General features: G+C 43.5%; 1 protein-coding gene across 7 annotated transcripts in view; it reads left to right on the top strand.

Annotated features, from left to right (window-relative positions):
- Cdk6 (cyclin-dependent kinase 6) overlaps positions 1-14,421 on the top strand; it is a 192,349-nt gene that overhangs the window by 43,925 nt on the left and 134,003 nt on the right. For all 7 annotated transcript variants that reach the window (XM_006236021.4, XM_006236019.5, XM_063285393.1 and 4 more), the window contains 1 exon segment: positions 9,955-10,090. In XM_006236021.4, coding sequence (XP_006236083.1) covers positions 9,955-10,090 — 136 coding nt within the window.

The following is a 14,421-nucleotide window of genomic DNA, read 5'->3' as shown; positions in this document are numbered from 1 at the left end:
GTGTGTGTGTGTGTGTGTGTGTGTGTCTGGTGTGTGTCTGGTGTGTTGTGTCTGTGTATATGGTATGTTTGTGTGGTGTGTGTATGCTGTATGTGAGGTGTGTAAGTATCTATGTGTATGGTGTGTGTGTGTGTCTGGTGTGTGTCTAGTGTGTTGTGTCTGATGTTTATGTGGTGTTGGGGGGATCTGGTGTGTGTGTTATGTCTGCTGTGTGTGTGTAGACAGCAGGGGTGGTATGCACAGTGAGATCTGCATTATTGACCCCTGCTTTTCCTGCAACAGAGCAGAAGTTTAAGTCTGCTCCCATCACTGCACTCTGTCCCAATGCTTTAAGAAAAGTACAAAGCCTTTTTTCTCTGCTGCTCTTTTCCTCCTATTTGTTTTGACTTGTTTCAAACATCTTTATTAAGATACAGTATGAACACCATATGAAATTCACCTGTGCGAGTATGTAGTTTAGTGATCATTCCAGTGCATTTACCGTGGTTGTGCAACTCTCCCCATGACCTAAATTTAGAACGTTTTCATCACCCTCGCAAGAAACCAAGTAGACATAAGCATCTGTTCCTTTTCTTCCACCAACCCCTGTGCTCCAATCCTTGGCAACTAATTGTTCAGTCTGTTTTTGACTCTGTGGTTCAGCCCATTTCTCTACACTCCATATAAATGAATCATGCCACCTTCAAGACTGAATTCTTCCATTTAGCAGAATTTTTTGAGGTTTATCCAGCATAGTATGGGTCCATATTTCTTTTTATTACCAACTAAGATTCCATGCATGGGTGTGCTGCATTTCTTTCTCCATTAGCTGACAGATGGGTATTTCCCCTGGTTTTGCCTTTTGGCGCTTAGGAATAGTGGTGCAAATCAAAAACCAGAACCCTCTCGCAGAGTTGCTGTGCGAACCTTAAGATGTCAGATATGTAGAAGTTAGCGAGTCAGAAACAGACACGTAAGAATTTCATGATGAATGCAGTGTGGCAGGTCTGGCCCTCTGGGGTCGGCATCCATCACAGAGGCTGCTTGCCCAGCGCTCTAGGCACCTTCTCTTCTGCTTTGCTCCTGACCTTCTCCAGAGCTATCATTTTGAAACCATCTGTTCAGTAGCCGTTTCCTGAGTACTCACTGCGTGTCAGATGCGGCACTGAACGCGGTGGAAACTGTGAAAGGATGGATGCTTCCAGTTCAAAGCTGCTTTTGAAGTTAGCTGCTGGTACTCCGACTCGCTTGGGTCCCCTCCCACCGTGGGATTGCCGGTTCTAGATTTTGACTCAGATGCTTCGTGTGGTTGAAGTTAACTGTCATGTAAAGAGACTTGTGTGAGCTAAAACGTTGGCCGTGTCTGATAGAGACTGCAAGCCATCAGAAGGTGGGCATTGGCTGTAGCTGTGGTTGGTGAATTATTCTTTATTCAAATCTAGACCCAAGGAGTCTGCAGCTGGCAGGCAGGTGTCTTCCTTTGGTAGAGCCGGCTTTATGGTCCTTTTGAATTTTCAAAATGGTTAGGCATCAGTTTTGGACTGAGCAAAACTTATCAACTCCTCATTGCTTAGTTGCTCCTCTCTCTCTCTCTCTCTCTCTCTCTCTCTCTCTCTCTCTCTCTCTCTCTCTCTCTTGGACATAAAGATTCATAGGATAACTCAGAGCTTACTTCTGTCCTGTTACTTTTGTCTTCCCAACAAAACAAAAAACAGGGTATTGTTTTTAAATGAGTTTTCTTGTTTCTGCTTTCAAGTATCATTCTCCTTTTCTACCCCCACAAAATAACACGCAGTTAGCTTAACCGAGTGAGGCTCCAACCTCATTTTTTTTATAAAGATTGATTGATTGATTGATTGATTGATTGATTGATTATGAGTACACTGTAGCTGTCTCCAGACACACCAGAAGAGGGCATCAGATCTCATCACAGATGGTTGTGAGCCACCATGTGGTTGCTGGGATTTGAACTCAGGACCTCTGGAAGATGAGCCGCCATCACTCCGGCCTGCCAACCTCATTTCTTTTCTGCCTCTGGCGCAGGCCAGACTTGAAGAGCTGCATTCAGTAATGGGGAAATGCAGCCAGTGCTTGTAGCAGGACGGTAGGACAATTCCTGCATTCCGTGGCTCTCCATTCGTTCAGACGGTTTGTTGGGAATGTGTGCAAAGCAAGAGGAAGGCATCCCAGAACCCTGTCAGCCCACAGCGCCATCCTCAGTAGCGGATTTGTGATGGAAATGTCATACCGGTTGTTATTGGGCCTTTCAGGAATGTTTCCATACACAGAAATTTTACTGTTTGCTTTATTTTCAGTGTTTACTCTAGCACAAGGCACATCTTGTAAACTTGCCCAGTTTAGGAGATTCCCGGTTTGTTGTGAAACTTTTTTTTGTTGTTGTTAAAAAACAAAAACACCCTAACAGAACCACAGTTGCCAGGTGCATGTCAGTAGAAGCTGAAAGTAGATCCCACAACCAGGAGGGCCCTGGAAGGAGGTGAGCTGTGGGCTAGCTGGTAGTGTGCTGGAGGGGAGAGCAGGTGAGAGCGGAGCACAGGAAGGTGACGTCGTGACTCCCCATCAGATTTGCATGAGGGCTTTCCCTCACCTGAGGCTTCCGATAATTTGATGCGCTGATGTATTTCACCTTTTCACCAATCGCTAGTGGGGAAGAGGTTTGTTTAACTGTGGGTTTCCGAGGTGCATGCCCCGGGCATTGGGCTCAACCTTTAATTAATTGAACTGTGTATCTCTATATTACTTTTAAGTCCTCCTGTCTCCCTCATTTCCTTTCCTGTTGTAGGTTCTGTACTCCCGTGAGCGATGAGCGTGGCTGCCTGTCTCTTCTTCCTTTGTCTCCTTTTGCTCTATAAAATGTCTCTGGTTGCATCAGAAACCCCAAATAGGAGTTATTTTCCTGAAACTGCCCCACGTTGGCCCTGATCTCACCGTGTAGCTGGCGGTGCCCTCGGCTTTCTAATGCATCTTCCTGTCCTCGCCTTGTGAGGCGTGTGGTGTATGCCGACATGTTCTGTTTGTCCTGTGCTGAGGCTCACACACGAGGCCTCTCACATGAGCAGCAAGCATTGCGTCCTGCATCCCTGGTCCCTCCCCTGGGAATTCTTTAAAACGTCACAGCAGCTATGCCGCTGTGGATTACTTTTGCCCTGGTGACAAGCTGATGGAGAAAGACGCCTACCACAGGCTGCAGGTAGTCGGGAGTCTTCCCATAAAGTCAGAGAAGTCCAGTATCGGAGAGCGGTGTATCATAAACCTTTTCCACTCCTGGACCCATTCTGCCCAAGAAATGTTCTGCAACCCCAAGTTACATGAGTATATAAAATAGATACAGAAGTGAGACATGTACCAATCATAAGCTGCCCCGAAACGGTTTTCTGAAATATATACAGTTTTACTATTTATTGAAGATGAAACTGAATGTGTATTTTAGTGAGGTGGATGGGCTCGTTAATTTTTAAAAAGAATTAAATCTTGGCTGAACATGTGATATAAAAGACAGTATTCTGTGTTTTCCAGATTTGATTAACATTTTGATTTTCTAGTTGTCAACGCTGAGGACACCGTTTTGAATACATACCATAAAATGACAACATTTTGATACTTAACATTCTGAAGAGGGACAATAGGAAAGTATTGTCTTTGTGTGCCATAATTAAATCACTGTATTTCTACAACAGCAGACAGCTTTGTGTATGTAGTGCCTACCAGTCTGAGCTGGGCACTTCCAAGGGGGACTGTCTGCTGTTGTGGGGCCTGTACAGTGGGAAGAGTGCAGGCTGTGTGCAGTGGGAAGGGTGCAGGCTGTGTGCAGTGGGAAGGGCTCAGGCTGTGTGCAGTGGGAAGGGTGCAGGCTGTGTGCAGCGTGAAGGGGGCAGGCTGTGTGCAGTGGGAAGGGTGCAGGCTGTGTGCAGTGGGAAGGGCTCAGGCTGTGTGCAGTGGGAAGGGTGCAGACTGTGTGCAGTGGGAAGGGCTCAGCCTGTGTGCAGTGGGAAGGGCTCAGGCTGTGTGCAGTGGGAAGGGCTCAGGCTGTGTGCAGTGGGAAGGGCTCAGGCTGTGTGCAGTGGGAAGGGTGCAGGCTATGTGCAGCGTGAAGGGGGCAGGCTGTGTGCAGTGGGAAGGGTGCAGGCTGTGTGCAGCGTGAAGGGGGCAGGCTGTGTGCAGTGGGAAGGGTGCAGGCTGTGTGCAGCGTGAAGGGGGCAGGCTGTGTACAGTGGGAAGGGCGCAGGCTGTGTGCAGTGGGAAGGGTGCAGGCTGTGTACAGTGGGAAGGGTGCAGGCTGTGTGCAGTGGGAAGGGTGCAGGCTGTGTACAGTGGGAAGGGGGCAGGCTGTGTGCAGTGTGAAGGGTGCAGGCTGTGTGCAGTGGGAAGGGTGCAGGCTGTGTGCAGTGTGAAGGGTGCAGGCTGTGTGCAGTGGGAAGGGTGCTTGCTGCAACACAAGTTTGCCATAGCCAGAAAAACCTTGGCCAAGTTAATGTTTTTAACTTTCAATTAATTTTTGGTTGTCCTGTTCAGACAACCTTTTCTGTTGCCAAATATTTTGCCACCTAATATTCAGCTACTTAATCCCAAATGGAGTTATGTCTCATGGGTTAAGGAGCTGTACCTTAGAAGACACTAGCATTTTTTGCATGCAAGAATTTAACTCCCTGCATTAGCTGTACAGTATAACTAACTGTATAGGCTGCATTTGAGGTCAGATATTGGTGTGTTGAAGTCAGTACTTCCAAAATATTTGTAGATATTGATAAATATTGGTAGCTATTTATCGTGCATTATTTCTAGTCAAGTTCCTGTATATAAGCATAATAACATGATTTGCCAGGGGTTAAAGCTGGTTTTACTGTAAATAAAAAAAACTCAATTAAAATTCAGAAATGTGACGACGTCACCGACTCAGGTAACTTTTCTAAATTCAGAAAGTAGATCAGGCAGTGTAGATGAGGCACCTAAAAAAGATCCCCCGAAATCCTTGCCTCATTCTGTGGATTAAAGTGGGGGTGACATCGACTACCAGCAGTTGCAGGCGTCCTCCAGTCTGGCAATGCTAATATCAAGGGAGTCTGAGTCTTGCTCTCTCGATTGCAGTGAGATTCTCGGGACCAACTCTCTGGCTTCCACCCATCCGTGATCCGTAGTTGTCACCGCACAGCATTGCTCGCATGCTTTACCTGCCCTGTGTCCCTCAGAAACTTACGCTGGGTATGGCTCCTGCGCGTGCTAGGTACTGGTGCACATTTTGGAGCTGCTGCATACACTTCAGCAGCACAGTGGTTGCTGTCGGTGGTGAATACTTCTGGAGTTTGTCATTTCATGTTGACGGTGAATCATTGCACACAGTCTGTATTTCACAAGCAAAAAGATCCTCCTAGCCAACTGTACAGAAGTGTGGGGCTGGTGGAAAGGGTGAAGACCGATTGGATGCACAAACCGTAACCACCAGAAGCACTTCATGAACTTTCAAGATTTGGGGGAGGAAACCCTTCTCAATTTCAAGTTCTGGCTCTAGTTCAAATAAGAATTTGTTATGTCCCTCAGCCAGCTGTGCCAGACAGCGCTCAGCTCTAAAACTATTTGGTATCCAAACAATGAAGAGTGTGTGCTGCAGGGTCAGGGAAACCTGACAGGAAAAGAGTCCTCTTAAAACTTCCTGCTTAGCCAATAATACAGATTTCCCTTTTATTATAGCCACAATAGAAAGGCAGAGACTGTGTTTACAAAGCTCCTTGCTTGGGAGACGTTTGTAAATTGTAAACCTTGGAAATCCCAAACCTACCGGACAGGACGTAATCCCATCCATTCCTGAAGGTAGCTTGCCTGTCCGATCCTGAACAGCAAGTTAAATGGAGACTACAAACAGGAAATGGCCATTAAGAATTACAATGGGTAGGATGCAGAGTTAATTCATGGAATGTTTTGTTAGAGGACAGCAGGAAAACTGAGTGTTGTGCCGGCTGCGTCCTAGTTCTCTACCTCACGCCAGCAGCCAGAGGTTTGAACAATAGAGACTGCAGACAAAGTAGCTTACTGGGTGCAGCCATTAGGGATTGGCTGGTTTCCCTGTGAAATGATACACCTGTATTTTGGATCAAGTTCACTCTGATAAGATGGATGGATAGCCTCAATAAATACTGAGAACCACTTCTCATCTTTTCTCCTTAAGAAATAGTGCTTATTTGTGTGTGTGTGTGTGTGTGTGTGTGTGTGTGTGTGTGTGTGTGTGCGCGTGTGCCTTCATGAGTTTATGTGCTTCGTGTGTGTGCAGGGGCCCTTGCAGGCCACAAGAGGGTGTCAGATCTCCTGGAGCTGGGGTTTTAGACAGTTGTAGGCAGCCTTGTGAGTAGCAAGCGCAATGAACAGCTGACCCATCTCCCCAGCCCCTCATTCCCTCTCTGAATGGATGCCTACTCCAATGACATAGTGTGGGTCTGTGATAAAGGTTGAACGGCATTTCCCTCTGAAGGTCAGTGCGGTGCGGCTACATTCTTTCTCTGGAAATGTAGTCATGTCATCAATAGTATGCTGTCATATTACTGAATATTTTAGAAAGTCATAAGTGTCGGCCAACATAAGAAATCATACAATGGAAATTATTCCCCAGTGTTTATGTTAAAATAGATCTATTCTGCTCTTTTCTTTTGCATGCAAGTCCACGGAATATAAACAGGGATTTGTGTAAATCATTTACACACACACACACACACACACACACACACACGCACACGCACACACACGTTAACATTCAGCCAAATAGTGAGACCTTAGTTTATTTTAATTGGGTTATGTGGAACTTACCATATTGAAATATTTATTGTATTTTGCCTACCAAAATGATTACTGTTCGATTTGGAGTAATTTTAGAGGGAACCATAGATACAAAGATATCATGAGTATTGGGTCCTAGAATTTCCAAAATCAATATTCACAAATGTTGGCTCAAAGTGTATTTTCTATCCATTGTGATTAATGCAACTATTAACTTTTAGTATAATGTTATATACAAACTGTATATAATTATATAATATATAAAACTACATGTATATATAGCAATGTATATACATATACATATAGTTTATATATAATAGTATATACTGTACACACAAACACATAACTGAACAATTAGTGCAGTTTTATATTACACTGAAGAGCAGTATTTCCTCAAACGCCTTCTTCGAAGCAACCCCTCTACAAGCTCCTGACAGCTGGCACCAAAGCCTCAAAGCAGGAAGTCTATTTCCTTGATGTGGACTGTGAGTTTCTAAGGAAATTGGTGATATCCTCCGCTTTGCAAATTAGCAGTAACACCTGAAATTTAAAAGTAGCTTCTTCTCGAACCTGTGTGCGAAACTTCTACATGGCACCTGATTTCTTACATCTAGCAATGTATAAGTACACGCATCAGAAGCCACACAATAGTGACCGGAGGATGGTTCAGAAGTTTAAGAGCATTTGTTGCGCTTGTGAAGGACATGAGTTCGGTTCCCAGCACCCAAATGCTGGCACACAGCCCTCTGTCATTCCAGTTCTAGGTGGTCCAAAGCCCTCGCCCTCTGTCTCCAAAGGCACCGAGTATACACATAATGCACAAACGTGCCGGCAAAATACTTACGTACGTGAACTAAAATAATGCTTGACTGTATGCGCTGCCACACACCTGTGTAGATTCACTCTGCTTTTAAATATCACCCCAGGTGCATCGTTTCAGACGGTCAGCAGTGGCCTGGTCAGGCTCACCCCTACCTGATTGCTGTGTCCTTACTGTGAGGCCGAGTTACCTTAGGTGACATTAGCAGATATTTCCTATCATGAAGAGCAGGGAAATACATAAAGAGAAGCAGCTTGGGTGGTTAAAAGTTAGTCACGAATTGTGTCATGTAAGAGCCTTGAAACGGTTTCATTGAGATGTAGCAACGCCGCCTACTGCCAGAGCTGTTAGGTAATTTTTAAGACAACGGTTTAGGGAGCGGAGAACTTTTGGCTCAACTGGGTTATGTCCCCATCATAATTTTTTTCCTTCTTCTGAAAATTAGTAACAGCAAACACATACGAAGATGTGTGTGTGTGTGTGTATGTGTGTGTGCATATATGTATACATACATATATATATATGCATACATTTTATATCCCTTTAATAAGAACCGGAGCTGTTCATTAACTGGCATGTGGTGACTGGCACACCCTTTTCATTTAGGAATATGTTAGTCACAATGGGAACGTTTTTAATTCTAATGGACACGTACTGGCCTACTTATAGTGGTTTGTATTTTATGTCACTACATCTCGTTTTTTGGCCCACTGCAGTTTTGTTGCAAATACAGAAGCATCGGATACAAAGAAGCTTTCTGATTTGCAACTCTTTTTCTTTCCTTTGAGAAAAACTAGTTGAAAGATGTTAATAGTAACAAGCTGGCTCGAAGCAGCTTATGTGGAAGGGTCAGACTATCAAGATCAAAGAGCTGTTTTGATAGTCTCCCCAGATGTTAAGCTGTGCATAACGGCCAGCCTTTTACACTGCGGGCTTTATACAGTTTGTTATAGATTAAGATTGATTACAGTGTTTCGTATCCACTGTTGAAATTTAGGGTTAGAAAGAAGTATGTTCGAAGGCCATGCACCTGAGAAGTAAAATGGCATGGCCCTGTAAACCAACCAGGCCTTGAAAGGTTATAAAGGTAGCATCTGGATTGAGCCAGGCAGTGAGCTCATGCTGTAGCAAGGGGACTGTGTGTACACACAGTTTCTGGGAAGAGACTTTTTTAATTTTTAAACAAAAACACAATACAAAGAGCATTTTATACATTTCCTCTTATTAGTTATATTTCATCTCAAAGAAATGTCCTTATAGCTTATTCATGGATGGTGTGTTTAATTCTTCTGACACCCTGGTGAGACGGCCATGCTTGAGACAGTGTGCTAAACTAAAACACGTTTTGTACTTGGGCTTGAAGATTCTCTAGATCACCAAAGGCTCTTTCTGTAATATTTGGGGTTTTGTTTTGTTTTGTTTTTAGTTTTCCAGTGTATGCCCCCTTTCAAATTTCAGTATTCGGATGATAAGTATTTAGCAGACCCATCCCTTCATATTCTTAAACATATTCTGTAAACATCTGAAATCCATCCTTGGAACATCATTTGTTACAGTCAGTCACTCTTCTACACAATGCTGACCCAGTGTATCGAAGCTGTGCATGGTAGCCTTTAAATACATGCAGCTATTTCCTGTCAAGTTTTTAAAAAAGATTTATTTATTTTATGCATCTGAGTACACTGTAGCTGTCTTCAGACAGGATAGAGGGCATCAGATCACATTACAGATGGGAGACGGTTGTGAGCCACCATGTGGTTGCTGGGAATTGAACTCAGGACCTCCGGAAGATCGGTCAGTGTTCTTAACCGCTGAGCCATCTCCAGCCCCTGTCAATTTTTTTAAAGAAGCCTTAGGTTTTTTTTTTTTTTACAGTAATGATTCTACGTGAGATTTGGAATGTTAAAACTAAGAACATTTCTAGGGCAGTAAGTTGGCTCACTAGGACAAGAAGTCTGTCTTTGAACTGTTTCTCCATAGTCTATCGTATCCCTGGTTGTTCTAGGAAACTGTTTTGCCCTCTACTATCTCCAAAGCATGCTCAGCTGGCCTCCAGTAATCCTCCGTCTGTGAGCTAAGAATTGTTAGAATTGTTTTGCCTGGATTGTAGGTCTGTAAAGCTATACCAGCAAGTTCTCTCGACAGACATTTAATCTCCAGTCAAGTTGCTTTTGACGACTCCTTGGATGGTCTGGCTTACACAGCTCCTTTGCTGAAGTGATACGGATATGGTCCCATTAGACATGAGCACGAGGTGTGCCACCAGTGAGGGGGTAGAAGGACAGGGTACCTGGGAGGCGCGTGTGTTACTACTTGGCTTATTTCTGCCTACTCATTCTGTTTCGTTTTTGTTTGTTTGTTTTCCCTTCTAGGTTGTTTGACGTGTGCACAGTGTCACGGACAGACAGAGAAACTAAACTTACGCTAGTGTTTGAGCATGTTGATCAAGACTTGACCACTTACTTGGATAAAGTTCCAGAACCCGGTGTGCCCACAGAGACCATAAAGGTACCAAGAATCATCTTGAATGGCTGGTTAGACTCTCCAGGGTTACAGCCTGTTGAACATCTTCCATTGTGAAATTGCTGGAGTTGGTGTTTTTGAAATCTAAAATATAATCCAAAATGTCAACTTAAGTAAGACGTTCAAAGAATGGGAAATAACCTAGCCTCTTCCAAGAGTGGGGTTGTAGTCTAGTTTTATTTTAGGGTCGATTAAAAGTGCACATTAAAATTCTTTAAAACTCCTTATTTCTATATTATCTGGCCCCAATCTTATAAAGTATAATGCAGTAGACACAGCTCAATCTATCCTGATTGTCCTTGGACCTAAAGAGATAGAATTTTCAGTGTCACTCAGAAATGCATACATTATATGCTGATTCTGAGGTATATGCATATTGTGCAAATATGCATGACCGTTAGGCCTTTTCTGTTTCGGTGGTTTGTTTTTTTTTTTTTTTTTTTTCATCTAAATGACAGGCTGTACTGTTAGGATTCAAAGACGATTAGGACACCCCTTCTGCCCTTCATGGTTAGTAAGCTGGGAAGTATATTGACTACCAAAGAGTTATTTTCTCCTTTAAGTCTAATGGGAATGCTCCTCCAAAAATATTAATAGCCTTACCTGTTATACTAATTAACTTCATTTTCCAGTTCACCTGTTAAATCCCTGCACACCTCCACACAGTAAGAGACACCCTTTTGAGTGATGGCTAGGCGATGTCCCCAGATATTGATGCATTTAGGCTGCAGCATAATAACTGATTATCCATTTAGGTTTAGGCTGGTAAGAATTCTCTTTCCTCCCATCCTGCTCTCATTGAAGAATGTGATACGTGGTGGTGTTGGTTTGCAATGTGCACATTCCTTTGTGTGCAGTGACAGAAAACTCTTAAGTCTCTAAGTGTAGACTTCTGATCACCTGTTTACGGTCCTCCACTCTGTTCTCTTTGACTGGCGTTTTCCATTCCCACGACTCCATTTCTTTCCTTTATGTACTCAATCCAGAAACTCCACCTTGGGCTTACAGAGCAGGGTTTATCCTTTTTCGCTCACCCTGTTTTCTGAGCAGAATGATCTCGGCCTTTTATGTTGTTGTTTTGTTCTGTTCTGTCTTTTGGGGGGGTTGGCTTTTCAAGGCAGGCTCTCTGTAAATCTCTATCAATCTCTGGGTGTGCTAGAACTTGCTCTATGTACCAGGCTGGTCTTGTACTCTTAGAGATCTGCTGCTCTGTCTCCCAAGAGCCAGATCAGATGTGGACTGACTCCTCACCTCAGTGCCCTTCTTCTCGTGGAGCTTCTGTTAGCCATCTCAAGGCCCAGCGGGATGTGCTTGATGCACACAGTCAGTTGGATAAGGTCTCATTCCCCTTTTACTCATTGTTACACACTGCAATTGCTTGTATTCTCTCCCTTGTGATTGTGTATGCACGTATCTATGTATGTGTCATCTGTCTGTCTGTCCGTCTGTCTGTCCGTCCATCTATCTATCTATCTATCTATCTTATCCATCTATCTATCTATCTATCTATGGATAGTACTGCCATATGTTTCTAACCCTGAGTATTGTAGTGCTTCAATAAGGCTGTTATGACATGAGTGTAAAATATACCTTACATGTTTCTGTGTTTGAACACTCATTCCCTAGCTGGGAGGAACACACAGCAGGCTGAGGCTAGAAGAAGTGTGTCTTTGGACTACAGGCCTTATGGGGTAACTCAGTATTACTTCCTGATCAGGGCGACATGAGCCAGCTGCCTGACACCCTCCCCACGAAGCTGCTTGTCTGCTTGCCTCTTACTTCTACTACAGTGTCTTACCCTTTATAATGGACTGCACCCTCTCAGACCACCAGACAAAATAAACCCTCCCTTAATTTGTTCTGTAAGGAGAAAAGTGATGGATATAAAAACCATTTTTAAAAATCTTGAATAATTGTTTAGGAGCATATACAACCATCAATGAGTACTTTAGGACACAGGCATGACTGATAACAGATATTATTACCAGGCCAATGTATCTTTTTGTCTCGGTGATTGATTTGATTTTAGGAGTTGGACTACAGGTCAACTGCCTTGTAGGTTGAAGTTTTCAAGCATGAAACCGTAGAACAGAAATTCTTTGTCATATGCATGTAATTATGCCAAATTAAGCAATTCATTGGGAAGACAAAAATGGATTCCTTTCTATAGAATGTTCTGTGGAGTAAGAGTTTTTCAGAGTACCCCAAGACACTATTTGTTCAGTGTTTAGTGTATTTAGGAAGTTTCCAGGGTGAGCACTTTGCAAACACAAAACGAGCCTGTTCTCAGTGATTTCCGTGAAATGAAAGATGAAATTCGCAGAGAGGGAGGGAGACAGACACATAGAGAGTGCGCACACAGGCACCTGGCATGGTGGTACACACCTTTAATCCTAGCACTGGGAAGCAGAGGCAGGTGGATCTCTGAGTTCAAAGCCACCCTGGTCTACAGAGCTGGTTCCAGGATAGCCAGGGCTACAAGGCTGCACAGAGAAACCCTGTCTTGAAAAACAAAACGAGAGAGAGAAAGGTCTCATAAAAGCATATGACAATCATTCTCAGCGATTGTTTAATAGTTTGGGGACATTTTCAAGTACCAACAAGTAAGCCTAACCTAGGTCTTAAGTCTTTTTCTTTGTGGTACCAAAGTATTCTCTAAGGTAGTCACAGCATCTAGAAGGTTAATAGATAACGTACTGACATTATATTACGTGCATTGAAACATGCTATGTTATTGTTAATAATAATAATCTGGAAAATATTATAACATGAAATAGATACAAAACAGCAACAACAACAACAACAAACAAATCAAGAATACAGCCATGTGAGATGGTGAAGGCCCAAGACTTTGGCCTACACCATTTCATGGCACTGTTTACCTGTTAATTTGCCATGTATAGTAAAAATATTCCTGTGTTAATTGGGAGTATTGTATTAGGAAGGCAGAGCTTGGATAAAATTAGGATGTTCCATAGTGTCTAGAAGAGGATAAAATCCTTTTTATTTATCATTTGATCATTAGAATTATCATTTAATTGGTATATTTGTTAGAAAACAGCCCATGGAGGAGTTATAAATACCTCTCCCAGAACGGTTTTTCAGATATTTGAGTAACATTTGTTTTGAGAAAATTAAAAATCATGAAGGTTTATGTGGCTTTGCAGGTTGATATTAAGGTTGGTTTGTGGAGGACATCGAGTCGTTAATGCGTGGTCCTCCCGTCAGACCTTGATAAGTCACAGGCTGTGCCGGAACTGAACATCATCTTTAAAAGGCTCTAAAAAAATAAAGTTAATAATAATAATTATTATAATAATTAATAAAACAATAGAGAACAGTGAGAGACTGTTCTTTCCAACATTTTTTAATTTTTTTTTCCGGAGCTGGGGACCGAACCCAGGGCCTTGCGCTTGCTAGTGGCGCTCTGCCACTGAGCTAATCCCCACCCCCGCTTTCCAGCATTTTTGAAGTACAAGTTTCTAGGTCAAATTGATAGTTTGCTGTTCTGTAGTTCCATCTGCTCTTGTCTCGTGACATTTGCATAGAAGAGCTTGTGGACCACAACCCACCCCCCCCTCCGCCATGAAACCAACAAAAGCTGGGTGTGGCCTTGTGGACATGGCCAGCTTGCCCCTCTCTACCTCAGACTGTTATCCTTGAATCTGTCTTGCTCTGGAGTTCAGTTCTGCCTTCACTTTCCCTCTACATGGGTCCATCTGCCACTAGGTGACACGGGGTCACAGGGAGTGTCCAAGAGCTTGTTCACCGTATCCCTCAGTCATTGCAGTAAAGGAAGCCATATGGCAGAGTACTGTGGACAGACAGTACTGCGGACAGACAGACTCCCATGTGAGACCCTCGAGATGCCTGCCTTCTTGCGCTAACCACTTCTAGGGCGCTTGGCGTTTGCCTGTGCGTCAGCTTTCTTAGGATCTGGCCAGCATCTCAGCTGACTTGCAAACTCTTTGAAAACATACCTGATGCTATTCTTAGGCTATTGGGCCTGCGCGACCTGTTTAATGAAGTAGATAGCGCCATTCCATGAGAATAAAGTTCAGAAGAAACAGATGAGCAGCCTTCCTTCCACAGGACAGGCTTCTTTGAGCTCAGAACCATGTGGCCACACGGAGTCCTGGGATAACATTATGTCCGTGTATCCCTAAACTAAATGAGTTCCATGGAGCTGGGGAGAACCACAGAGCAAAGCTCAGGGCTTGCGTCTGTGTGGGTGATTTTCCTCACTGGATTAGATTTCTTTTTATCTTCGGTTGAACGTTTCTTGGAGACTCTGCTAGTTTGACCGTTTTCAGTAA

The sequence above is a fragment of the Rattus norvegicus genome, chromosome 4, assembly GCF_036323735.1.
Source record: "Rattus norvegicus strain BN/NHsdMcwi chromosome 4, GRCr8, whole genome shotgun sequence".
NCBI classification, from domain to species: Eukaryota; Metazoa; Chordata; class Mammalia; order Rodentia; family Muridae; genus Rattus; species Rattus norvegicus.
This window is presented reverse-complemented; position numbering and strand designations above follow the sequence as displayed.